The 26,950-nt window shown below is 52.1% G+C and overlaps 2 protein-coding genes and 1 long non-coding RNA gene across 4 annotated transcripts in view; 1 reads left to right on the top strand and 2 right to left on the bottom strand.

Moving 5' to 3' along the window:
- The first annotated feature begins 7,115 nt into the window (after nucleotides 1–7,115).
- S100B (S100 calcium binding protein B) lies at nucleotides 7,116–9,680 on the top strand. Its single transcript, XM_047099984.1, has 2 exons — nucleotides 7,116–7,253; nucleotides 9,540–9,680. Exons 1-2 carry the CDS (start codon nucleotides 7,116–7,118, stop codon nucleotides 9,678–9,680), a joined length of 279 nt encoding a protein of 92 aa, XP_046955940.1.
- On the bottom strand, nucleotides 8,672–11,147 carry LOC124526815 (uncharacterized). Its single transcript, XR_006965745.1, has 2 exons — nucleotides 10,807–11,147; nucleotides 8,672–9,697 (listed from the first exon to the last, which is right to left on the bottom strand). It is a non-coding gene; the product is annotated as an uncharacterized LOC124526815 (long non-coding RNA).
- Nucleotides 11,148–15,786: 4,639 nt separating this feature from the next.
- The window catches only part of DIP2A (disco interacting protein 2 homolog A), a 110,486-nt gene continuing 99,322 nt past the window's right edge, over nucleotides 15,787–26,950 (bottom strand). For both annotated transcript variants that reach the window (XM_047098534.1, XM_047098536.1), the window contains 8 exons: nucleotides 26,143–26,311; nucleotides 25,414–25,584; nucleotides 23,382–23,443; nucleotides 22,649–22,706; nucleotides 20,736–20,810; nucleotides 19,363–19,537; nucleotides 18,576–18,699; nucleotides 15,787–18,062 (listed from right to left, as the gene is read on the bottom strand). In XM_047098534.1, coding sequence (XP_046954490.1) covers nucleotides 17,810–18,062; nucleotides 18,576–18,699; nucleotides 19,363–19,537; nucleotides 20,736–20,810; nucleotides 22,649–22,706; nucleotides 23,382–23,443; nucleotides 25,414–25,584; nucleotides 26,143–26,311 — 1,087 coding nt within the window. In that variant the 3' untranslated portion in view covers nucleotides 15,787–17,809. The remainder of the gene's footprint in view (nucleotides 18,063–18,575; nucleotides 18,700–19,362; nucleotides 19,538–20,735; nucleotides 20,811–22,648; nucleotides 22,707–23,381; nucleotides 23,444–25,413; nucleotides 25,585–26,142; nucleotides 26,312–26,950) is intronic.

Raw genomic sequence — 26,950 nt, 5'->3', positions numbered from 1 at the left:
CAGACAGCACTTGAGCTGCATGGTTTCCTGATGTCCCAGGGTTAGGTGTTCAGTCTCCACTGAGGTCTAACAGCAAACCAGAAGCTGTTCTTTTTTTCTTTTTAAAAATTTTTTTAATGTTTGTTTGTTTTTGAGAGAGAAAGAGAGAGAAAGAGAGAGAGAGAAAGAGAGAGAGAGGCAGACTGCAAGTGGGGGAGGGGCAGAGAGAGGGAGACACAGAATCCAAAGCAGGCTCCAGGCTCCGAGCTGTCCGCACAGAGCCTGACGCGGGGCTCGAACTCGCAAACCTCAAGATCATGACCTGAGCCGAAGTCCGACGCTCAACCGACTGAACCAGCCAAGTGCCCCTGAGAATTCTCAAAATGGGAATAGCTAGCTGCCAAACAAGACACAGACTTGCTTCAAAATCCTAGAAGGACCCTCCTATCAGCGCTTGTCAGAGGGTCCGTATTGCATCCACATGTGCCACAGACACTTCAAATATCATCAGATCTGCGGGATCCTCTGAACCAATGGTAACACAGCTTGGCCTGCAGCCTAAACTTGCTCTGGTCCCCACCGGAAATGCCAGCCTCATGGATGGAAGTAGCACACGCACATGTAGTATATGTCATGTCTAAAGCCCCCAAACCTCAACCAAATGTTATGCCTCTTTTCCCAGCAGGTGGTGCCCGGGGGTTCTCCAACACGCTCCAGAGCACTGACACCACCCCTGGAACTTCACTGAGGTGGTGGCCCCTAAAGATTTGGGGGCCTTCTCTCCCCCCGTCCAGTTTGCAGATGTCTTACGAAGGCATCAGACCCAGTCAGCGTCCTGTCTTCAGTAGAGTGGACCAGTGTGCTGCTGGTCAAGGTCTCCGTAGACAATACTCTGGCATTGAGCAGGAGAGCGGATGTATCCCTGAGGCAATGCTGTGAGGGTCTGCCTGCAGCCTGCCAGGTAAAAGCAAACTATTTCCGGTGGGTCTTAACATTGGTTTTGAGAAACAGATGCCCAGTGCCAGGGCCTGTGATGATCTTCTCCAGGAGAGATGTTGCATCTGGCACAGCAGCTGAAGCCACCAGCTGACCACATTTGGGACAGTCCCCATTCTCCCTAATCCATACGCCGTCTGCACAGGCCAAACTGGCAAGTGAAATGGGTGTGCTTAGTATCACCACCCCTTCTTATGTCAACTCTTTGAGAACGGCATTCATCTCTGAATTCTCCCAGGGGTGCAGTGTTTCTCAGTTTACTGTCACGATAAGAAGGGGAAGTTCTAGGAATGTTCCTCTAGCTTTGCCTGTCATAATGGTCCTCAGCTGGTATGTAAGAGTGCCAGTGAGGGGATTCTGCCAGTGGCCAACTATGTCTGTTTCGATTATACTTTCAGGTGCACCTCCCGGGCCCACTGTGAGCTGGTCTAGTTAAGACTCTATCACCTGACCACCACAAATTCCTACATGGACTAGTGGGCCACGGTGCCATTTTGTTGCCCCAGGAATTAGGACCAACTCAGAGCCCCTATCTCATAACCCGTGGAGAGGTCTAAGTGTTTCCTTCCAGATCTAAATGTTTCCACTATGTGGTCACATTTGCGAGTAGCTGCAGGTCCCTTGGGGAAGGTATAAATGAAGGTTCTTAATGTGTACTGGCAGTAAGTACAGGGCCTTGTCTCAAGGGAACCTGGCCTCACCTTCAATCAAGAGACTCGGGGTCCAACCCAACTTAAGTCTGGAAACTTGGGAGACAGGCTGCGATTCTCCACACTGGTGATTCAAGTCAGATTTTGATTACCAGACCTGGAGTTTTTCCTGTCGTGTGGGTTAAGGACTGCTTGAGTAGGCTGTGCATCTGTCTCATTCCCAGGGACACTGTAATCAGACAACCACTGCCAAAGATCTCCATGGACCAAAGCATCCTGACTACTGGTATGCCCCTCTGCCATCACCCCACTGAGATTCAGGAAGCCTGTCCCAAAGGCACCATCTCACATGGTCATCCGTAGGCTATGAAGAGCTTCCTACGTGTTCTACTCAAGAGCATAATTCTCATTGCTTTAGTGCAGGGCTCTCCTGTGGAATGCAGGGGTAGGGGGACTGGATGTGCAGGTCACATGTGACTAGACCGGGGGTCCAGTCCAATGAGATGAGACCCCAAGTCGGGGAATTGGGAGAGGGGGCCAGGGTCATCTGGAAGTGTGAAGGCCAAGGAGGAACCGTGGGCCCCAGACAACCTTGTGGATGAGGGCCATGAGCATCCCTCTCCCAGGATGGTTTTAATTTGCCCTAAGTATCTCCTCTGTCAAGAGGTGGTGCTGACAGCTGGTGAGGTCACATGCACCCTCCCCTGTTCTTGTGAAGTCTTGTGTCTGTGAGGTCCTGTGGGTGGGTACAGGGTGCCACCACGGGGGCCCCATAGCACTTGAAAGCCCCTCTCATCCAGAGGGTGGAACCTCTCCCAGCCTGTGAGCCCTGGCACCCCTCTCCCCCAACTCTGCTCCCACAGAGCCTGAAACACAGTAGGCACAAGTCCCACTTGGCTGTCTCAGGAGGCTGTGCCGTGTGTATCCAGAGGGCAGGCCCCTTGCTCAGGCGTCCAGTAGTTGAATGAATAGATTCCAAACTCCTTTTTTCTCTGCAGGAGTGGGCTGAAGCTGTTCTGTGTACACTGAAGGGTGCACACAGGGTGAACCCCAGCCTAGTGCCTGGCACATACCACCCAGTGCCCCTGCTTTACAGAACACACATGCATGTGACCCTTCACCAGGCATCAACCTGTGGGGCAGCCGAGGACATAGGATCAAACCACACCACTCAGATCCTACCTCATGCAGGTGTGGGTGCAGGCTGGGGGTCTAGGACGGGACAGCTCAAGCCCCAAGGCTCGCAGCTCAGTGCTGTTTCCAGGACATACTTCCAGGTGTCGAATAGTCAAGAATTTCCTGGCAAAACAGATGACAACACAACAGCTGTGACCACGGACATCTTGCGTCCTGATCCTTCGAACGTGGCGGCTGTGAGCCTGAGTCAGCAGAAGGGCCCTGATTCTGACTCAGATGTCCTTTGAGGAGTTTGAGGCCACGGCTTTCTATGTAATTTGGTTAAAGGAGCGGCTGCCTTTGGGGTTTCCACTTGGAAACAACTCAGGAAGGGTACAGCTGAGGACGGCAGGGGGTCTGGATCTGCTTTCCTGTGGCTGCTGTGAGGCCCCAGAGAGGGGAGCACCAGCAGCACCTCTCTGCAAAACAGAGGCTGACAGTCTGTGAGGTCGCCCCAGGGTGAGGGAGGAGGCCTTGGGGTGCACCTGGCGAGTGTCCTCCATCACATTAAATGAGGCTGTTATCCTCAAATATCAGGGATCTGCTTTGCCATGTGTTTCTGGAGCAGCCATTCTCAGCGGGGGGGGGGGGGGGGGGGGGAAGGGGGGGTTGCTGTCCAGGCGCCTTGGGGTGGCCGGGGCGAGTGGGGGCGAGCAGGGGGAAGGCTGGGAGGCAGCAGACGGCGCAGGGGCCTCTCCGCTGGAAAGCAGCCCGCGGGCCCTTCGTCCTTGTGTTCAGCCTGTCCTTGGAAGCGCCACGGTCTTGGCTGCACATTTGCTTTGTTTGAATCAATTACTCGGTCTCTCTCCTCGCCCCACCCCCAACCTTGCCTTTAGAGGAACATCAGTATTCATGTATAAATTAAAAAATAGCACAAAAAGCTGACTCTCTACTTCCTGCCCCACGGGCCATTTTCTTCCTTGGCCCAAGCGCAGTCCTGGCTCCCCAGCGAGTCCCCGGGTGGCCGCCGGTCAAAGCGGCCCTGTGTGCGGGCCTGGCCGCCAGCTGCCCCCACCCCCACCCACCGCCCCCATTGGCTGCCCGGGCCTGCAGCGCCGCGCCCCACCGCCCAGGAGGAATAAGAGGCGCCCCACAACACTCCTGCCACTCTGGACGCCACAGCCAGGAGGTGACAGGAGCGGCCACCAGGAGCCACTGACGTGAGGACACTCAGGGAGAACCTGAGGGAACCGAGAGGGTGGGGTGGGGTGGGAACCAGGTGTAGGTTGGAAAGCCCTTTTCGGATGATTGGCAGCATTTCATACGTGGGGAGCTTTTTTTCTTTTTAAATTTGAATGCAAGTTAGTTAACATCCAGTGTGGTCTTGGTTTCAGGAGCAGAACCCAGAGATTCATCTCTGACATATGACGCCCAGTGCTCATCCCTAAAAGTGCCCTCCTTAACCCCCATCCCCCACTTAACCCCCCCCACCCTCCGCCACCCCCACCGTCATCAACCCTCAGTTTGTTCTCTGTATTTAAGAGCCTCTTATGGTTTGCCATAAGTCTCTGTTTTTATCTTAGTTTTCCTTCCCTTATTACTGCTTTGTGGACATGAATGCGTCAACTCTAGGCAGCTAGAGGTTCACTCTGCCTGAGTTTTACACCGCAAATCAGAGAACCCTCAAGGACAGTGGCTCGAGGTGGCTGCTGACATTTCCGCAGAGGTACTAACAAACGTTGCTTCTTCCCTAACTCTGAAGAGCAGGGTTTCTGCTGAGCATGACTGGCAAGCAGAGTGAGGTCAGCCCTACTCAGAAACAAATGCTTTCCTTTCCTGTTGCTTGAGTCCTGGGTTTGCAACCGCTTCTCAGTTTTCCCTCAACAAGGAAATGCCAGGGTCCCCCTGGACACCACCCAGAAATTACATGACAATTGGGAGGTCTTTACAAGTAAATTACAATCTCGGTCAAAGAGTTTTGGTGGGTTTAATTTCTTCAGTCTTAGAATTTCTCAGGGAGGTAGGCCGCTTCCCTGGGGGGCGGGGGGAGCCCCTCACCACATCCTGTGTGTTGTGTCCTTCCAAAAGGAGTTAAAGCCCAGACGCCTCTTGCTTTCCACATAAAAAGACTAATGCAGGAATAAGAGGCAAATTAATGCAAGAATAACATTCAGGAACTAAGTGGAAAGGAAATATGGATATTTGATTTCCATTTCTCTTAAAAGATAAGCTTTAAACCATCCATTGTTTCTTAGCAAAAGGAAGAATTTAAAAGGAAAAAAAATTGTAGTGTGGTTATGAAGAAAATTACATTATATGGAGTTTTCAAACATATGCAATATGTTTTATGCCTTTCCTTCAAAAAAATCCCACTAGGGGTGCCTGGGTGGCTCAGTTGGTTGAGCGTTCAGCTCAGCTCAGGTCGTGATCTAATGGTTCATGAGTTCAAGCCCCGCACTGGGCTCCAAGACAACGGCGCAGAGCCTGCTTGGGATTCTCTCTTTCTCCCTCTCTCTTTGCGCCTCCCTTGCTTGCATTCTCTCTCTCTCAAAATAAATAAATAAACTTAAAAAAAAAATCCCACTAGTCATACATACTTGACAAAAAAATAATTTAAGCTCTCCTTCCCTGACGTATCACAGACTTTGTGAAGTATCAGAATGATGCAAAAGTTTCTTGGGTTTCTTGTTTTGTTTCCAAAAAAACAAAATCAATAATTGAAAACCTGAATGTAAAGGATAAGAAAGAATGAAATGTTAAAAGATTTTAATCCATCTGAATTGTTCTATCTATGTGTGATAGAGCTGACTTTTAGGGACTGTAGGGCAAAAAAAGGATACTGATTATTAATAGGGTGACTTTAGCAAAGATGAGGTCAAGACAAAAATCCTCAATCCTTTCTCTCTGAGAAATCAGAAATAAATAAAATTTTAAAAATTTCTTCCAGTTTATTTTCTAGATATAAGTGACATGTCCAACACGGGAATGATTTTTCCACAATTAGATGTAGTTCTCAGATCTATTTTGTTTGTTTTTTGATGGGGGACATTTTAATCAACAGAAATCTGAATTTAAAAGTCACAGATAATTTCAAATAATGATCTAGAAATTGAATATAATCCACCCGGCAGACAGATGTGGAGGCTTCTCCCTCTGGGACCTGGGGGGAGGGGTTACTCATCAGACCTGCCCCCCGCCCCCCTAAGTACCCCCAGAGCTGTAGGCCCGAGTCTCAGATCTATTTTGAACTGTCGTAGAGCAAAGATTTTGTCCTGGTCGGAACTCAAGGCCATAGGTTGGTAAATTTCTCTGGCTGAGTGTCTCAGTTTTTGAAACAATCGACAAATCGTCCTCTGTAAAATGTACCTCATTCCCAGGATTAAACAGATATTTCCTGCTTGCAGGCCACGGTCTGAGGTACATGTGAGTGAAGTAGGAAGTTTCATACTCTGATACCTGCAGAGAAACAGCAGCTCCCAGCACTGCGGGGGCAGGGAATGCTCAGCCTCCTGCCCCATTTGTGCATCCCTGCCTCAGAGCCAGCCTCACTCTCTATGGCTTTATAATATATTTTTGATTCTGGTTGGTCTTTGTGGATCTTTCATTGATCTTTTTCAAAAATGTTTGTGGCAATTCTGCCATGTTCATTTTTCCAGTTCAGTTTTGCAGCTTTTTGGTCATGTTCCTCACCCATCAAAAAAATAAATAAATAAATCTCTTAAAGATTTTTATTTAAAGTGAGTTAAATTTATATATTATTAGAAAGGAAAGTCCCTGCATTTTTATGATCTTTAGAATCATTTGCAAGAAACTGCACTTTTCTTGCTCAACTTATTCTCAATTAATATGTGTGTGTTGCTTTATGAATTTATGAATAGGATTTTTTCTACCATGTTTTCTAATTGTTTATTGGTAGAATACAGCAATACTATTTGATTTTTGTAGCTTCATTTTGCCCCTGGCCACCTTACTTCCTTCTAGATAATTCTAACAGCTTGCAGTCAGTGCTCTGCTCCCCTGTACTGTGTCACTTCATCTTGGAGCCCTGCAAGGGCAGAGGGTGGCCTACTGGGAAGGAAGCAGGAATCGACGCCCAGGCTCCCTCACTCCTGCGCTACAGTCTTTTTGCTGAAGTTTCTCAATTGGCCAAACCCAACCAGAAGCCAGAGGCCACGGGGACAGAGAAGGGAGGGGAGGGCAGGAGTGGCTCTGAGAGGCAGATGGGACAACTGCTCTCAGCCTGCAGGGGAGATGAGCCAAGGCCAGTCCAGCCCCTCCTCTGGGTTGAGGTCCGTAGAGCGAACGCATTAACTGTTCTGTGTGCAAATAAGGCAAAAAGCATGAGAAGGAATCTTTCCTTTGTGGACCCCTAGGATGTCTGAGCTGGAGAAGGCCATGGTGGCCCTCATTGATGTTTTCCATCAATATTCCGGAAGGGAGGGCGACAAGCACAAGCTGAAGAAATCTGAACTCAAGGAGCTCATCAACAATGAGCTTTCCCATTTTTTAGAGGTGAGTCTTGCTTTTTAAAATCGACAGTTTGCCAGTTTCTTCTCCACTTAGAAAACCACCTGGACACTTCCTCTTTTGAGCTTCCCTGAAAGTGATTCCAGTTACATTTCAGGACTCCTAGGATGCTTCTGAAAACTTGTTTGTGCAACTGAACCCTCACTAGAGAGGCTAGCTTAGATGACCCCGCTGTTTTCATTTTCATCTGTTTTGTGTATAGTAGGAACAGCAAGGAAAAACTGCTATTTCAAAGGCAATAGCACAGGTTCCAAATAATGCTGACTCTTCTATGAAAAAACTAAGGATTTACAGCAATAATGACAGAATGGGATGAAAAATATACTCATGACTTATCATGGGCCACAATTAACATACAAGAAAGATGTTAAAGATAGGCTCTTGATTTGAGGAAAGGACTGTTTTTGCTTTAGCTACAGGTTTAGCATCTGCCAGCGGATGCCATCCACTCAGCAAACATGACTGAGCAAGCACTATGTTTGCCACTGGGAGAGACACAAGCCCGAGGACACGGCCTCCGCGTCTGGGGCACCCAACCTGGCACGTCAATGAATGGCCACAGCCTACTTGACTGAGGGCATGAGAAGGGCCCTGTGCCCTCTGGAGGCTATAGGGCTTTTCAGGGGGATCCATGGAGTAAAAGACCCTAATTTAGGAAGCTGCGTGAGTCGTCCGGATAAACCGGTGGTGGAAGTAGGTCCACATACCTATCCTGGACTCACTTCCCCCGCCCACAATCTCCACTGCCTGAGGGTCAGTCACCCATTGTCTCCACTGCATACCAGTCTCATACCCTCGAGGCACTGAACTGCAATCCACCTGGCACCTGACCTTCCTTTAGTGTCCAGAACCAAGTTCACCGAAGTGACCAATCACACACACAGGAAATGGCCAAACAGTGAACCAGGGCACTAAGGTCTGACCAAGAGCTAATTCCGGGGAAGAGGCCAGAGCACCAGGACACGGCCCGGCTGCACGGTGACAAAGAGCCCCCCTCCGGAGCCAGCTGAGCCTCTCAGTGCATGATGAGCCCCAGGGTCCAGCAGCAAGGCTGGCGGGTTCTCCTGTCCACGCCCCGACCCAACTCTCCATCGCTGTGAATGGCACAGATTCATCGCTGTGAATTGCCAGATCAGAGGAGGCGCCTGTGCGCTTAGGGGTAGGGGGCATCTCTGGGGCCGATTCCAAGACTCGTTTTCTCAGGCATGCAAGTTCAAGTGGCAGTTGGCCACCTGCACGTTCAGTTCTCCCACCAGTTCCACCTTCTAACAATCAAAAGTCCCAGTTTCTTCTGTAACAAGGATTGTTCTAAGGATGAAATGAGATAGTGTTGGTCAAGTACCAAACATACAGTGAAAGTACTTACCAATAATTATTAATTTTATAACAGGAAAAACTTAGCATGTGGGAACCACAATTTATAAAAGATACATAGTTCATGGCAAGCACATCAAGATGTCATGAACATTTGTTGGCCTAGTTTTGTCAGGGTAATTCCAGGCTGGAGGCAAATCTATAATGGGATTGAAAGAGTGTACTGCTCCCCTCTGTCTGAGGCAGATGTTTCCAGGTCCCATCCAACCCCACTGGAATCAGTCCTTCACGTTTTTATATCCAGCCAGCTACACGCGACTGCTTCCGGGCGGGCTGTCTTGCTCCGGGGCCCGGCCATTCTGAACCAGCGCACTTATGCTCTTTGCTCTTCGTGCCCCGCCGTTCCCACCACGTGTGTAGCCCTGCACAGCGTTGGCTCCTCTCACACCACTTACTGGGTTTCAGGGTTGGGCAGCAGAGTCCTCGGAAAAGTCCCATGATGCCAGAAAGCAACTCAAATGGCAAAAAGAACACAAGGAGTTAACAAATAAGGACTTCCACACGCAGAAACAGTGAAAACCTTGGGCGGAACCAAAAGTTCATTTTTTCTTCCAAGATGTTTGCTTACAACACGCTCGGGCTTATTTAGAACGTGTGTTTTAAGTATAGTGGAGCACAAGCTGCAGTTTTTCGAACCTGGTTGTTCCATTGAGTCTTTTCAAGTAGCCTGGGGCCCAGCAGACTCAAAGTAAGGTGGAAGAGAAGGCCCGGACCCCCAGAGACTTCTGCCCAGCCAAGAGCCCCCTGGTCACAGGAAAAAGCGTTCTGGTATTTTGCATTTTACATCTTAAGTTGCTTCTGATACAAATTATTAAGGTGAGCCAACGATTAATCATGGTTTGATGGCTCTAAACTTCATTTAAAACCAAGATGGGCAATGTCTCTTCTATCTCCTAGGAAATCAAGGAGCAGGAGGTGGTGGACAAAGTCATGGAAACTCTGGACAATGATGGAGACGGCGAATGTGATTTCCAGGAATTTATGGCCTTCGTCGCCATGGTTACCACTGCCTGCCACGAGTTCTTCGAACACGAGTGAAACGGAGAGAGCTGTTCCTGTGGCAGAGACGAAGGTCACACAAGGACGCAGAGGGCAAGGGCTTGCAGGCTAGTAGGAGCTGAGCTTTCCAGCCGTGTTGTAGCTAACTAGGAAGCTTGATTCGCTTTGTCAATGACAAATTGAAAACCTCTTTCCAAGGGTCGTCTTCCAATGGCCCCCGTCACTATCCCTGCTCCGTTAGGCACACGTGTTAGCTGACTGGCCCCAGGGACTCGGTCACGACCGCTTAGGAGAGTGGGTTCTCGGTCACGGAGCGTGTGCTCCACCCGCCGGCACGGCTGTGGAGAACCCTAACCCAGAAAGATCAAACCGGAACCAAAAACGACTCTGGACACTGGTGGCTTCCTTAAGTCTCCACCATTGCCAAACACACAAAGTTTTGCCCACCATCCTTCGAAAAGGCTGCCCTCCCTTAAATCTGTTATCATCGGCGCACAGGAATGTGCGCGGGGCACATCGTGGCGGCGCGGTGACAGCGATGAGCTGTGGTGAGCTGTGACCCCGGGGAAATACTCAATACTAACGGCCCTAAAGGAGGAACATGTCTCCCAAGCCACCAAGTACTGGCATTTTAATTCTGACCGCAACTGCGGGTCACAGTTCCACACTCAGCGCACCTCCCCTGAGAGGCTCACAGCTCGCTGGGTCTGTGGGGGGACGCGTGAGCGGCAGGGGGAGCACCGCCCGCCCGAGCAGGGTTCCGCTCCCGTCTCGGGAGACAGGCGTTGTGCAAGTAACTCTCTTTGCTTGGCCTCCTCTCCTGTCCCTAAGGCGGTGGGTTCCTAAAGGACGTGTCCGGTCTGTTGGTGTCACTCCCCGCTTGTCTGTGCCCGGCCGGGGTCTGCCCACGGCTGTTGGGAGAGTCAGTGCGTGTGCAAAGCTGAACTTTATGCTTGGGTATCCACGAATTCAAATGCGTTCTAAATATTAACAATCACTTCCAGGAAAATTCAAATTAACCTCATCCACCCCTTTTTCTGCTGCTTTTTTTTAAGTGCACAGACTTGGAAATTCATAAACCAATTGATTGCTTGTATTTGCATTAAATAAAAAGAGTCCTGTAACAATCCTCCGTAGCCCTTAAACACGAAACCAAGTGAAATACCTGCAAACCTGGAAAGAGGAGTGAAGTCAATGGCCTGGCATCATCGTCACCGCAGACGCTGCACTCCCCAAAGCCAGGGCAGGTGCACAGGGCCAGGGACACTGGATGGGCGTGGGGTGGGCAGGGGTGTGGTGTGAAGGGAAGCGGCACAGATGGGGCAGGGTGCAGAGGGGTGAGAAGGTGCCTGGAGCAGTGTGATGAGGCAGGAAGGGGGTGGAAAGGAGTGGTGAGATGGAGGTGAGGCAGGGTGAGAGGGAGGGATGATGCAGGGTGAGGGGGGTGGGGGGGTCTGGGTGGAGGAGGGTGGTAAGAGGGTTGAGGAGGAGACACCAAGAGAGGGGTGGTGTGCACTGAGGTGGGGGTGAGGAGGAGGGGTGAGGAGAGGGGAGGCAGGAGTGGTGAAGAGGGGTGTGAAGAGAGGGGTGAGGAGGTACCTGGTGAGGTGGGGGTGAGGAGGAGGGTTCGGGCCCGGGCGAGGGAGAGGGGAAGCAGGAGTGGTGAGGAGGGGTGTGATGAGGTAGGGGTGAGGGTGAGGGCTGAGGTGGGGGTGAGGAGGGCAGCTGAGGGGCAGGGAAGCACCAGGTGGGACAGCCCCCGGCCACGGGCTCCTGCCAGGAACTTCCAACCTGGTTGGCGTTGGGGTGGCCTCCCCCGGACTAATCTACTAATGGGCTAATCCTCGGGAGCCGAGCTGTGATTGGTCTGGCCGGTCACGTGCCCAGGGGGATTGGGGGGGGGGTGGTGCCTGCACGGGCTGGGAAGAAGCGGAGACCAAAGTGGCCGCCCAGACATTTGGGGCTGGGGGCTGAAGCCAGCACGTAGGGGCCGTCTCCAGAGTCCCCTCCCCTCTCCCCGCCGATGGCTTGCCCTCCCAGCCCTCCCTCAACCCTTCCCCCCCCCTCCGCCCCCGTGAGGGGGAGCACTGTGTCAGGACAGGCGTCTGGGACACTCCATTGTGCTCTGGCAGGTTTGCTCCCCACATGGTCACTGGCACCTGCTTGTCCCACCATCCTGGCCCCATAGAGCCTTGCAGATCTTGACCTTGGAAAAAAGACAGCCAGTAAAATCACCAGCAAAATGGGTTTATTTAAGAATGGCAGAGAATGGAGCACTTGGGGGGCTCAGTCAGTTGAGCCACCTTGATTTCAGCTCAGGTCGTCATCCCAGGGTCATGGGCTGGGCTCAGATCCTGCTTGAGATTCTGTCTCTCTCTCTCTCTCCCTCTACCCGTCTCCCACACGCTCTCACAAAAAAAAAAAAAAAGAAAGAAAGAAAGAAAAAGAAAAAAAAGAACATGGCAGAGAAATTGAAATTCACAATGTGCAAGGTGTGACAAAGCACAGGCGGGTCCAGAGAACACAGGAAAGTTGCTTCACAGAGAAGAGGAAGGTAGGAGCGGCTGCTCTGAAAGGAAGGTGCACTGCAGGCCAGTGAGGACAGCCGGTCCGGGACCAGGGTCAGTGCTGGGACAGCTGGGGCGGGAACACAGGACGAGGAGCAGGTCTGGGAGGACCAGAGGGTCCAGCACAGCTGTCCGGCTCGGCCGCGGCTGGCATATGCCTTGCACAAAGGGGTCAAGGTGCCAGAGGGAGGAGGCTGGCAAGCGGGCTCTGGGCTACAGCTCACACGGTGTGTGTTCATCACCAGAGGGCCGCCTGCTGCGTCAGCCAGAAGTTGGGTGAGTCCCTGCTGGTACCTCCCCTGCCCACTTGGATCCAAGAATCTCGAGGTGACTCAGTCCCCAGATGTCCACCCGGCTTGCAGACCAGACAGGAACAACTGGAGTGTACTGGCCCCCAGCGAGCCTGCCATAGCCGCTGCTGAGTGTCCCTGGTGGTTCCCCCATCCAAGGGGTGCTCCTTCACCCTGAGGAGGGAGGCTGCTTCTCAGCATGTCTGCACAGCCACCTCCAGGGCTCCTGGGGGCTTCCTAGCACAAAGACCCCTCATTCCAGGTTGTAAAATGCCCATCATCCTCCTCTGACCTCGGCTGGGGGTGACCCGCCCTCACCTCCAGGCTAGGTCTGGGAACGGGTGGTTAACGTCCCCACAAGGCTCCTGGCCGGCACTGCTGGTCTGACTATCCAGAAGCTGCCGCAGGCATTTCCAGGTGGGCAGTGGGCAGGGGCGAGGTGTCCAGTTGGGGCAACGACCTGTCTCAGGCATCACCAGGGAAGATCAGCTCCTGGCTGAAGCCAGGAGCAAATGCCACTCAGTCGGTCACTGAGGACCTCAAGGATGGGAACGCTGCATCGTTCATTTTTTTATTTTTATGTTTGTTTATTTTTGATAGACAGAGTGCGAGTGGGGAGGGGCAGAGAGAGAGGGAGACACCGAATCTGAAGCAGGCTCCAGGCACCGAGCTGTCAGCACAGAGCCTGACGTGGGGCTCGAACCTACGAACTGTGAGATCATGACCTGAGCTGAATGAAGTCGGACACTTAACCGACTGAGCCACCCAGGCGACCCTCCCTGGTTGGGTTTTGATTCAATCCAGTACTGGTTTCGATGGGCTCCCAGTGGAGGTCCCACGGCCAGAAGCGGCTAGACCAGATATGTGGAGGGGATCACATTCAACCAATGAAGAGGAAACCTCACATGGAGCAGCCGTCCTGGTGACTTAGGTGGTTGTCCTGTGCCCAAGACAGACAACTTTGTATAAGGACAGGAATAAAGAGAGGGCATCGAGTTTCTGGATCTTACTACCATTCCAGTGGGGGGGACTAACTTCCAGCCAAGAGGCAGGCCTTCTCCTCACCATAGAGTAGCCACGGCTCGAGGATTGTGGCCTGAGCGATAAGGCTTTACTCCTTGAAAAGCCTCTGAAATGAGAGTAAAGGAAGGAAAGAGTACTTACCAAGTTTGCACCGGCTCAGAGACCAGATGAAAAGACGCGAAGCCGCACGTTGGGTGCCAAATGATGGGGTTGTGGGGCCATGGTGGGGTTCGGAGCTGACAGCCAAGAAAGGATTCTTGGAAGACATCTTTGGTGCAAAAAGGTGATTTTATTAAAGCATGGGGACAGGACCCGTGGGCAGAAAGAGCTGCACTGGGGTTGTGAGGAGTGATTTATTATATACCTTCAGGTTGGGAGGGGGTCAGGGACAGCGTAAGTCTAACGGATTTTGGAAACAAGGTTTCCAGGACCTCAAGGGGCTAGAAGTTAGGGAAATGTCATTTATTACTGTTTAGTAAAATCTCAGTTATGAGACCCTTCTGATGTAGATCAGGGGGCCACAAGCCTGGAGTATGATTGCCAGCATATATCTTGGGGCAGTTGAGATAAAGGAAGTAGACTTACAGGATCCTGGGGGGTCGGGATAAAGTTAAGGCAAGATTCCCTTTTGCCCCCAGCAAAGTGACCTCATCCAGGCAGCTCAACTCCTAGAGGAAGGTCACTCTGCCGGTCTCAAGGACTTGTTAATGGGCTGTAGGCAGTAACGGAATTTAAGTTTTCACTTGCCTTAGTTTCCCACATCACCATGGCAAGCACTAAAACCCCTTTCCTTTGTTCTGGGTGGCCAGGAGTGTCTGAGGGGTATCCTACAGATCCCACCCGGGGGCAGGGGTGCTTGCTTGTACTTCACCCTCAGCTTGCCCCGCGCTCCCTCATCAGGAACAATGGCACACTGCTGAGTGACACGCCTGCCTTCGGAGCTCAGCAATCAGTGGAGACAGGATCGCACCTGAGCTTGCCTTCTCAGCTTGCCTCTCCTAGCTTGGAACCATCAGCTTACAAGCTGGGCGAGGGGGATCGGGCCCCAGTATCCTCAGTGGCATCTCACCCAAAGGAGAGGCTCCATCCACAAGGTGGCTGGGTGGAAGACGAGGTTATGGCTGTGCTGAGCGTCCTCTGAAACAAATCAGCTCTGTTCAGAATCTGAAACTAAGCACCAGTAACCATAGTTTGCATAAAATAATTAGAACGTTTTAAAAAACAACCTAAATTAAGAGGTGCCTGGGTGGCTTTGTTGGCTGGGTGTCTGACTCTCGATTTCAGCTCAGGTCATGATCTCATGGTTCGTGGGTTCAAGCTCTGCACCGACTTGTGGAGCCTGCTTAGGATTCTCTCTCTCCACCCCCCCCCCCCGCCCCTCACCTGCTCACATAATTTTTTTTAAGTTTATTTATTTATTTTGAGAGAGAGAGAAAGCACGAGTCAGGGAGGGGCAGAGAGAGAATCCCAAGCATGCTCCCCACTGTCAGCACAGAGCCCAACGTGGGGCTCAAATTTACAAATCGTGACATCATGACCGGAGCTGAAGTTGGACGCTTAACTGACTGAGCCACCCAGGCACCCCTAGACGTGATAATTCTTAAAATTTTTTTTAATGTTTATTTATTTTTGAGAGAGAGAGAGAGAGAGAGAGAGAGTAAGCAAGGGAGGGGCAGAGAGAGAGAGGGAGACACAGAATTGGAAGCAGGCTCCAGGCTCCGAGCTGTCAGCGCAGAGCCCGACGCGGGGCTCGAACTCACAAACCGCGAGATCATGACCTGAGCCAAAGTTGGCTGCTTAACTGACAGCCTCCCAAGCGCCCTGAGATGTGATGATTCTTAATGTAAAATGGTTCCTACAAATCAACCAAAAAACCTTTGAGTGCAGTAAGAATTGCTGGATCCGAATACGAATGAGAAACAAAAACGACACATGAAAACATCTTTAACGTGACTAGACATGACAGTTACTTGACTGTAATTTGGCAAGGACTTATTTTAATCTGTCAGGCTGCTGGAAGAGGCCCTTCTACCCTTCTGGAGGGCAGAAGGCACCCAACGCTTCTCACAGGGCATGACCTCTGACCTGTCCACTCTGCCTGAAGGACCTGCGCCCGAGGCAGCACCTGTCGCCGCGGACGTGTGAGGACTCGGCACTGCTGAGGTGTAGTGTTCAGTGCTGGTGTGGACAGCGAGAGGAAAATGACCTTCAGTCACAGCACACCCGTAAGACACAGTTGTTAAAACATGTAGAAGATATATATCATAGATTAAAAAGTCTGTAATTTATTAAGTACAAAAACTAATATAAAAGCATATGATCCTAATTTTGTAAAAATCTTTAAAAAGAAAAAATTAAGCCCTGAAAGGATTTTTGTTAAACACTAATGCTGCGATTAATCAGAGGTAGGATGATAGGAGATCTTAATTTTCTTCTTTACACGTGAATGTGCTTTGTAGATTTTATGCTATCGGCATAAATGCTTTTATATTCAGAAAAAAAAACGCATGATAAAATACATCCTATATGGGGTAATTTAAAAAACATTTTCACACATTTCAAAGTGCGGAATTACAAATAGTCAATACCTTTTATTAACATAATGATATAAAAAATTTTAGTGTGATATACAGAATTCCCAGAGAGTACTTTTAAAACATTTTAATGCGCTTCTTAAAATCTGAATTTACAAGACACCTTGTCTTACTGCCACTGACCTTTCAATACAAAAATTTTACAGTATTTGTTTGCTATAAAACTACAACATTAAGATTAGGGTTAGGTAGTTTTTCCCCGTTGGCCATCCCGTTCTAAGGAATGTCCATTATTAGTCCGCCGCTAGAACCTCTGTATGTCAGACAATAAGTTACACAGATTCTGTACATAATTACAATAGAGTTATTAGAATTCCAGTATGCTGTGACATACTAGCCGCAGCTCAACACCACAGGCAACAGAACTACTATGCACGTGCTATTTGTAGCCAAATATGAGTAGGATGTGAGAGTCCGCCCACTTAGCCAGACCCATTTGGTGGCGAATTTAAAATGTTAGAGAATTAATAATAGCTTTGTTAGGCACTGTTCCAGGCTAATTCCTGAAAAGCCTGGTTGTTCCTAGGAAGCATGCATAATTCATAAACTTTCCCACCCTCAGTCCCCCCCAAACCCCACAACTTCATAACACACTCTTTAATAGCTATATAAAAATAATCTGTCTTAAGGTTTGAGCTTTGCTTCAAATTCTTAAAAGTATCTAAAGGATTTTACATTCTCTTCTTTGATTTAGGTTTACTATATTACATCAGTTTCATCAAGTTTGAATAAAATAACTGAATATGGTTTGGCCAAGTTTTATAGGCACACAATCGAAACTGCGAACGCCAGGCGGGCAGGGGTCTCTCCGCAGCCCCCAGACTGCATGCAGGGCGCTCGGCAAATAGCACGAACGACCTGAAAGCCTCAGACGCTGCCGCCAACGCTTCCAAGTCTGTTGAACTGTAATAAAAGTAACAATTCAACACAATTCCATGTACCGAGGAGAATCCATATTGTGGAGTTACCACAACAGGTACTGTAATAGCACAGCATGAAGTCACAAAGCTGGGACAGTCGTTTAAGACTAAATGCTGGTTAATCTTCCCCAAACAACGCGTCTAAGCTGACAGCCCCAAATGGCACTTACTGAGTATTCGTGACAACAAATGCAGACAACTGGGCACACCTGTTTCAATAATGAAACCAGCAGAGGCGGTGCCGTGTGGCCACAGCGGGGCCTCGGGTCTGAGAGTGGGGAGGGCAGGCCAGGACTGCCTCCCGCCATCACTCTGCTCCTCCCCAGGGGCCTCAAGTTCTTTCTGGCAGGAATTCTATACATGAAGTTGTCATTTGAAGTGAGAATAAATAAGTGAATTTTTAAAATCAAGAATGGTATTTTTAGCCTAAAACAAGTGCAAACTCGCAGCACAGCAGAGCGCTCGTGATCCCTTTCCACAGCCACTCCAGGCCCCCTCGCGGGCGCCCACCTGTTCAAATACTGACTGACAAAGGTCCTCGAAGATGAAAACATTTCTTCAAATAGTCAGGAAGTGGCTCCTGAAATGAGATTTGGGGATCTTTGGGACGGGTCCGTAAAAGCAGAGGGCACAGCATTCCATGAAGACTGGAGTCTTTTCTGGTGGCTGCAGACAGTGTGGTGTCTTCACAAGCCCCAACACCTCTGACCGGCTCCCGCACCAGGAGGCCGGGGACCACACCTGTCTCAGGAACGTGGGGTCGACAGGCGGCACTCACATATTGTAGGCGACATAGATGGGGTCCAGCTGGTCAGCCAGGAAGCCATCACGCAGGTGCATGCGCTGCTTCTCGCCCCGAGAGTTGATGGGGATCACACCTGGGTCCACAATGACCACCACACCCACGACCAGGTGATGCTCCTCCAGCACGACGTTTGTCACCAGGGCCACCAGGTCCAGCGCATCCTGCTCCAGCCCATCCAGCTCCACCACCACCACCAGCAGGTTGGTCCAGGTGAACACGGCACTGCAGGGACAGGGAGGGGTAGATGGCGTCATGCATGGGACGGGCACAGGCTTCTGGGAGCAAATGGACAAGTGGGAAATGGTGCAAGTACAGAGTAGTTGGCCTGCACTACTGCCCAACATAATTTGAAGTTGGGCTAAATGTGTTTTATGGGAGTCTTTATTCTAATTGAAGTCCTTCATAAGAACCAATAGTATTATTTGATGTTGAAAGCTGTATGTGTCCCAGTTCAAGCTCCCTTCAAAGTGAAGTCATCGTGAGTCATGACCACTTAAATTTAAAAATTCACATTAAAAACAGAAACACTTCAGGATAACTGTAGACACCTCATGTTTTGGGGGCCAGACTCTTGCTTTACAAGTGGTCAGGAAACGAGAAAGAGAGGCTGCGAGAGGCTTGGGGTCCGCTGCTGGAGAGGCAGGTGTCCGCCAGCACACCCCCCGTGGAGAGCGTCTGCAGGGACAGAGGCTGCAGGGACAGAGGCTACCGGGCAGGGCGGGACGTGGCTCTCACCACTCGGCGATGCTCCTGTGGGCTCGAACCACAGACGTCTCGATGTCTATGGGGTGGTAGCGCATGCCTCTCAGCTCCAGCGTCTCGTCCAGAGATCCGACCACGTACAGCGCATCGTGCCGCTCTGTGAACACGGTGCAAACACCTCAGAAGGGCACCCAGGGAACGGCGGCACCTTCCGCGTATCCACAGCAGCCCCGAGCCGCGCTCTGTGGGACAGGGGCCCGCTGTCCACACAGCAGGTGACAACTGGGCCTCCTTGGAGGTGGTGCCGTCCCCTCGGTCCCACGCGAGGGCGCCTCTGCAGCCAGGAACACCTCAGGAAAGTCAGGCCAACGTGTGAACACATATTTAGAAATAATCTGTACCATGTCTGGAAACAAAGCAGCATCTGTAGGGACACCAGAAGTCTGACTCGATCTGGTCAACCTGCTGTGGCCTAGGGGACCCTGCAACTTTCAGGGTCATGCAAGGGGAGGGCCTGGTGCCCTGATCACTAACACCCCCACATCCTCAGCAGAGGCCGAGGGTCCAAGGCCAGTGAGGACACCCACAGTGGCAAAACAGTAATATTCAGAGAAAACTGCTATCAGAGCACCCCCACGTCCTTCACCCCCACACCTGAAGATACACGCTCACAGCACAGGGTGAGGGGTCAGCAGGAGTCCCTGAGCTGTTGAGGCATGAACGTCAGACTCTCGGGCCACAGCAGCAGGCCTCCCGTGCGGTGTGGACGGACCCCACCACACATGCGGCCCGTGTGCAGGGGGTGAAAGGTAACCCTCACCTCCACTGGCGTCAGTGAGCTCTGTTCTTCGAAGGAAACCCAGGTAGCCAGTCCTTGCCCAAATGGTCTGTGTGTCTCCAAAACTCAGCCGGGCACTGAAGTGGTCAGCGTGGAGCGCCTCCTCACCATAGACCGTGTAGTAGCCGGTGGCGTTGTGGGGGCTGCTCACCCAGATCTGGTGGGGCCCAGGGGACAAGAATGTTGGCACATCACAAACGCTGGGCACAGGTTCTGCCGTGAGACAGCCACTGGCCGAGTGAACAAAGGCAGGGGGAGGGGGAGTTGTTTCAGTGTCTCTCGTCTTGTGGCTCGAGCTAAACTGCAGGCACAGAGAAAGCAGACAAGCAGCTTTTCTCTCCTTGGAGCGAAGCGCCCCCTCCTTCGCCCTAGGAGCCACCGGTGGGACTCTGTGGCACGGATGAGCTCACAGAGGCGCCTCCCCGCTGCTCACATGGAACTACTGTTGACAGTGAGAAGGAGTCGGGAGCTTGTCCCGCATCCACAGAGGGACCGGTGAAGGGGCTGAGGGCTCACAGGACGGAGCGGGCACGGCCACTACACTCGCCCTGCAGACATGCTAAGTTCACGTGCATCCACGCACCCTTGTCTGCCGCACCCGTGCTAGCAGTACCCAGAGTGTTGTGGGGTCCCCTAGGGAGTCCTTCTACACACTGGGCCCATCCAGGACCCACAGTCTGCTCCCCAGACTGAGCGCCTGGCTCTAGACGCAGGCAGCCAACAGGCCTTCTGCCAAGAGGTGGGTTTCCCAACCTGGCACAGACTCTTTGTGACTATCTCGGGGGCAAACCGTTACCCTAACAGGCCAGGGTCCAGCTGGCCAGCAAGAGGGACGGCTGAGGGAGGCCCCATGCTGACCACACCCAGCCCTGGCACAGGCACACCTTCCAATCGGGACACCAAGCAACCCCCGGGAGGCCCTGTGTAAATACCCCCGAACCCCCATCCGCCGGGACCACAAGGGTCCTTGTGCCCTCCTGGCATGCCCGCAGGCCTGGAACCCATCGTAACAGAACAACTCGGGCCTCTACTAGGCTCCCGGGGGACAGTCCCCCCTGCCCCGCGTTACTCTAGACCCACTCCCACGCATTCGTGCAAAGCCTGCACCCTCTGGGCGTCAAGGACCCTCCCTCAGGGACTGCTTTTCTAGGGGAGGTGCAGTTTCTGTGCAGCTCCTCAGGCCCCCCAGTTCCTACAGAACTTGAGGTTTCCCTTTGCTGGAGGGCAACCCTGGGGTGGGCTTCATCCTGCAGGACCCAAAATCCTCTGCTGAGAATTCCCGACTCTGGGACGGATAGGGGAGAAGGGAAGGGACAGCTGCTGAGGCCATGGGGGCTCCGGGTCCCCTGCCTTACCTCTCCCAGGTGTGAGTCTCCAAGGGGCCCTTTGGTCTCCGTGTGCGCGATAATGACTTTTACCCCAGGGAGGATCTGGAAGGAGAGTGACGTGCACGTGTTAATGATGGGGATGGTTAGAAACCAACCTAAACTTGACTTTGAATTTTAATCGAAATAAGAGACTTTTTTTTTTTTTTTTTAAAGTAGGCTACATGCCCCAGTGCACAGCAGGCTTGAACTCATGACCCTGAGATCGAGACCTGAGCTGAGATCAAGACTTGGATACATAATGGACTGAGCCACCCAGCCACCCCCATAAGAGACCCTTTAATAGATAAAATAAATAGTGAATCTTAGCAAAATTATCCCAGTTCCTAAGAACCGACCATATTTTGGATTTCAAGAGGGGTGAGGAGGGTTTGTTTCCATAAGCATCTGCCGTACCTGAGGTCTTTCATTAAGGACACAAGAAGACGACCTGCCCCTTGTAGGGCACACGAATGTGGGGTGCCGTCCACACACCACGCCTGCCTGCAAGGGGCTCTGTCGGCCCCACGAGCCCCAGTCCTGCACCGGGAAGCTAGCTAACAGGGCATGGCTGGCTCAGGCACACGGGGGCACCGGCTCTTCCCCAGGAGCCTTGGAGAACACTCCAGGGGAGGTGCCTCAGCTCAGGGGACCCCAAGCTTGGGCCCCTGTCAGGCCACCCAGACACCTGTTCTGTCTCAGGTGGCTTCCCCCATATGAAACAGAGGTCAGTGGGGACCTCCAGGCAGGTGGGAAGGGTCAAAGGGTCACGGGAAGGTGTGGATGCAGGCCCTGTTGCCCACGGTCACCCTCCCACCTCCCCCCGAAGCTTCAGCCACCTCTGCAGCTCCCACTCCCACTCCAGGACCTTTGCAACAGCTGAGACTTCTGCCCCACGTCACTGCGGCTGTCCCTCCTCAGGAGTCTGACCATTCACCCTCCACACCCACCCCTCCATAGACCCACGGGCTGGTCCTGTTGCTGCCCCACTGCCCTGTCCCTCTCTGGGCACTTCCTTGCCTCCCTAGAGGCAGCTGTGACCACCAGGGTGTGTGAGCAGAGCTGGGGCAGCCCTTCCAGGCTGCGTGAGCTATGCCAGCCTCCACGTCTTGCCTCTGGGACTGTGTAGGTCTGGGACAGGTCGCTACCTGTGCTCTCGACCCTACCACGATGTGCGGCAAGAGCCGTGGGAAGCCCTGTGATTGGGGGCTGTCTGTTCCTGGCCACACTGGGGACACAGCCCCGCCCTCGAACCTGCTGTCTCCTGGTGCCCAGCAGCTTAGTCACAGCACCCAGGCCATATCCCCATCTTCATCACTGCCTGGTAGGGCCGTGTGGGTACTCTTCTTTCCTCAAACATTCCCTGGTTCTGAGGACGCCTGCTCTCCAGATACCCGTGAAGGCATCGGGCCCCGAACCAAGAGGCCCATGGCCTCAAGCCCCACAGTGGGAGATCCTTCTGGGCTTCTGTACCTGAAGCCCTCCCGTTCTAGGCATTAGCTCAGAGATGTCCTTGTGTGTGCTAGTGGGGAGGAGAGGAGCCCTCTGCATCAGCCCAGTCCCAACCACAGTTGACCTGTGTCCATTAGGACATTTTTATTTTTATTTTTTATTATTATTTTTTAATGTTTATTTTTGAGACAGAGAGAGACAGAGCATGAACAGGGGAGGGTCAGAGAGAGAGGGAGACACAGAATCCCAAGCAGGCTCCAGGCTCCGAGCTGCCAGCACAGAGCCTGACGCAGGGCTTGAAGCCACAAACCGCGAGATCATGACCTGAGCTGAAGTCGGACGCTCAACCGACTGAGCCACCCAGGTGCCCCCATTAGGACATTTTTAGCCCTCAGCACCCAGCAGGGGCTAACATAAGAAAGGACCTGGGTGTAAGTCCCAGCTTCCGCTACCTTTCCAGACTCCGTCAATGGCAGACTGTGCGGAGAACCCCGTTCTACCAAACGTACCCTAAAAATTAACAAGGGAAAAGGTAATCAGAAACTGATTATCACTGTAACGGTCAGTCAGTGGACAACACCACACCTCCAGGCTTTTGCTCACGACCTTGCTGTGACCTTGGAGCAGCGACTACCAGCTCCACGTGCACCAGCCCCAGCTGCCTGGCTCACGTGCCACCGCTCAGGGTAGGGGCTTGCTCCAGGGTTCTCGGGGCCCTCCCTGGACCGGCCGGCCCCACCCCAGGAGGCTTCACCACTGTTTACCTCAAGCTGCAGCATGGCCACGTTTGAGGATCCAGAACCAGGATCAAGCTTCAGAGCTGGGAGGGACCCAGACTCACAGGTGCACACCGTGGCCCCCAGCACACATTTACTGATGTAAAAACTAAGTCCTGTCTTAAAATGGTATCAAGTGGAAAACATCCTTGCCTTGGCTGGTTTGCCTGTTTTCTATCCCACGAGAAGACACATGCCAAGTGTTCGTACCTGACATCATCCCTCCTGGTCATGGGAACAACAGATACAGGGATGCTGCCTGAGCCGTGCTGACACAAGGGAACAAGAAGGAAGCCCAGGCTCCCCCAGGGGACTCAGCCAGCCAGCTGCCAACGCCGGGGTGCTGGGAGGTCCAGTCAGGGCAGACCCAGCCTGCAGAACTTCACCTGTGGGCGTGGCGGGCCCTCACCTGTCATGGCGCAGCGCCCTCATGTCCACGTAGACGGTGGTGGGGTCCGGGCCGGCCGTGCCCTGGAAAGGAGAGCAGCAGAGGACCTTCATCTCATTTTCAGGAGTGTGTCCCCATCTACACGGGCACAAGCCATGTGACAGCTCTTCCTGGGTCCTCAGGGGACGCCCAGGAAGGCAGCTGCTCTGCTCAGGGCACTGAGCATGCCCAGGGGCATGGATGGCTTCTGTCCAAACATCTATGTGGCTTGACAACACTCAGAGACTTGTCCAATAACACTGACTGGAAATCTCAAATCCTGCAGTTTTACATGTCCGCTCTAACGCTTGTCTGTTCCTGCTGGTCCCTATACTCTGTGCTTGGTGAAAACACCACCGTAGGTTTTGGAAGGCATTTTCACCAGCCGTCAGATTGGGCCTGGCCTCTCACCAGCCGACCGGGTTCTCCTGAGGGCTGAGCATGGCCGAGGCTCTCCCAGGGATTGGCCCGAAGGACGTCTCCCTGCTCTCCTCTCATCAGACACTTGGGCACTGGTCCTGCCGAGGATGTTATATGTTCCATTTAATCGATAAGAAACATCGAATTAAATGGACGCTCTGGTCAACACCACTGTCTAAAGATGCCAGACAGTGTAACCTATGTCTGCCCTGGAATTAAAACAACAATGATTGTTTGAGACCAAACACTGCCCTTCCTCCAGAGGTAACGCTAGGACTGTTAAATTCTTTTGAAAATAGCTTTGCTCTTATATTTGGTTTCAAGGGAGCTTTTACATAACATGCCAATAACATCCACTGTGAGCAAAGTCAGACAGCAAAAGAAACATGTATTAGTCTGGAATTCACAAGAAGGTCACATGAACTCATGGGGGAAGCACAGAGGTGCCTTGAGGTTGAGGTCAAGGTCGTACCTGCTCAGCCAGCTTTCCCAGCCTGTTGGGCTGACAGAGGCAAAGAAGGCCAGCAGAGCGAGACAGGGAGGAGACAGCCACAGGAAACACAAACAGAAAGCAACAGGCCACGTGAGAAACACACAGTAAGAGAAAGCAAAATACGTCACTGCATCTCAAAGCGCAAACATGAACAATCCATTAAGATTTTCGCAATCATACGTGGCATCCCACGCGCCGACAATAGAATAGATACCTTCAAATATCGAGTAAATGCTGAGCAGAGAGTAAGGTCTTCACTTAGAGCCGCTAACTAAAAAGAAAGTCATACTTTCTACACTAGAGAGGGATATTAGGAGGGGACCCTAGCCCACCTCCTCCTGCCACATAGCAAGGGTCTGTGGCTTGGAGAGGATAGCAGTCTTCAAGGTTGAGAGGACATCAGCAGCAATGCCAGGAGAACAGGAGGACAGTCTCTGCATGTAAGACCTGCCCTGTGCCCGGCAGGTGCGCCATGGGCCGAGGACCAGGGCTGAGCAAAGGCCCCGGAAGCCTGGCAACAGCCCGGGATCTGGGCCCACTCTGGCTCCAGTGATGCCTCTTCTGCCCTGTAGTTCCGGAACCGCTTCGTGGAGCAAGGCGTTCAGTATGTTTTTAGAAAGAAGTGAAATGGAGATACTAGCACCAAATCTGGAAAACAGCCAGTCATCTGAAGAAGCAGTAAACAGCACTACAAGTGAGCTATTCAATTTCTGAAACTTCGTGTTTCCTTCTAATAAGTAAAATACCTTAATGTTTCAAAAACTAATTTAGGGCAATACAAATCACCACATTAATTAATGTTTCAATTTAAAATTGCTAACTGTCTTTACAAGTTTATCTTGCTTCAAAAAATTAGCTACATATTGTATCCTTTGAGATTTTTCCCGTAAGTTAATAGTCACTGTTCAAGAACAACTTGTGTTGTTTCCAAGTAAGCCTTTGTTCATCAACAAGACTAGAACATCTTTTAAATAACAACCTCCTGGCTCACAAAGCTGACCGGTTCTGTGTAAGTGAAAACACCAAGGGCTCAGAGGGCAAGCAGGGAGGACAGCGCACGCAGGGAGGACGAGGACTGCAGGAGGCCGGTGCAGGCCTTACCTGGAGGCAGATGGCCACGTTGACCCTACACCCGAACGTGGTGCTCACGGCGCGCGCTGGCAGCCCCAGGTCCTTGAACAGCTTGGAGAAGGACTGTGTGAGCGCGATCCTGGGCCGCTCCTCGGCTACCACCATGCAGGTGCGCACGCAGGACAGGTTCACCCCCTTCGTCTGCAGGCAGGGCGGGCAGGGCAGGGAGGCTAGTCCCAGTGGAGATGCAGATCCCACCTCCCCAGCTGGTCCTGGTTCCTCAGGGTCCTAAGTTTGGATGCACTGGAGGGTGCCCCGCCCCCCACTCCTGGCATCCAGGTGGCTCCCGCCCCTGCACACAGCTCTGGCTCCACCCCAGGCCTCAGGGGACCCTGAGGTGGGCTGCTCAGAGCTAGTATAGGACCTGCCCCCCCTTCCCCGGTACCCCTGCACTCTGGCCCCGGCACCGCTGCCTGGGTCTCACACTCTCCTTTGCTGTGTGGGCTGTGCCAATAAAGGGAGTGACCTCTAGAGGTGTAGGGAAGAGGGCCCATGAAGCCAGTGCGGCTCAACTCCTGGAAAGGGTTTTCTCTGTTTCCATAAACGGCTTGAACAGATCTTGGGAGGTTTTTTTTTTTTTTAAACGTTCCCAGGGGCCCAGTTTAGAACCAATGCAGGAGCCCCTGGTTTGGGCACTTTGAGATGAAGGAAAGCAGGGTGCAGGCCAGGCCTCAGTGGCAGACAGGGGGGTGCGCTCACCCTGAGGACACCGGTCTGCGCGCCCAGGCCCTTGGTGCACATTTCCATCACGGAGTAGGAGCAGAAGGTGACGCGGGCCTTGTACTGGCTGACGGCTGACAGCCACAGGGACACGTTGCTCTCCAGCTCCAGCGGGGGCACCAGGACTGACTGGTGTCCGGAATAGACGCTGTGAGAGAGAGCACAGGGAGGGTCAGGACAGCAGGACAGCTGCGGCCTCGGCTCTGTGTTAGTCCTCGGCCCATGAGCCTCAGGGATGCCCTGTCCACCTGCACCAGAAGGGCCTGGGGTGCCTACCTCTCTCCTCCTTCTCTGAGGACACTTCTTTTCTAGCCAGAACAGGACGCAATTGTGCCCTAATGTCAAGTGGGAGTTTCGATAGAAAGTACTGGGGCGGTGGGGGCAGGAGCAGGGGTGATATCCAGGGGTTTAGTCTCCCTCCAAGCACCTCAGAAGGATCCAGGATCACAGTTTGGGTCAGGGTCTGCCGGCTGGAGTCCCTGGCTTTCTTCTTCCAAAGATTTGTCACTGCTTCCTAGTATCTGATGAAATTAAGTAGTCTCTTCCCTATTACTAGTAATGATTACTGTTTATATTTAATGAAAAATATATTTTTACTCTTTTACTCAATTTCAGACCCAGCCTCCAATCCTTTTCACCCCCAAACAAACCCACTCATATGTGTATCTTAGGCTCGTGAGTATCAAAAATGAGCACTAAAGCTCCAAAGACTTACAGCAGCAATTCCAGCCTTGCAGGTGGGCATGGCACCTGCACACTCACCTGCACACCACCTGCAGAGACACTA

This window comes from Lynx rufus, unplaced genomic scaffold (assembly GCF_022079265.1).
Source record: "Lynx rufus isolate CCGP_SWC_20201006 ecotype Redwood Valley unplaced genomic scaffold, mLynRuf1.p SCAF_5, whole genome shotgun sequence".
Taxonomy (NCBI): Eukaryota; Metazoa; Chordata; class Mammalia; order Carnivora; family Felidae; genus Lynx; species Lynx rufus.
The sequence above is the reverse complement of the archived record's forward strand: the minus strand, read 5'-3'. Positions and strand labels throughout refer to the sequence as shown.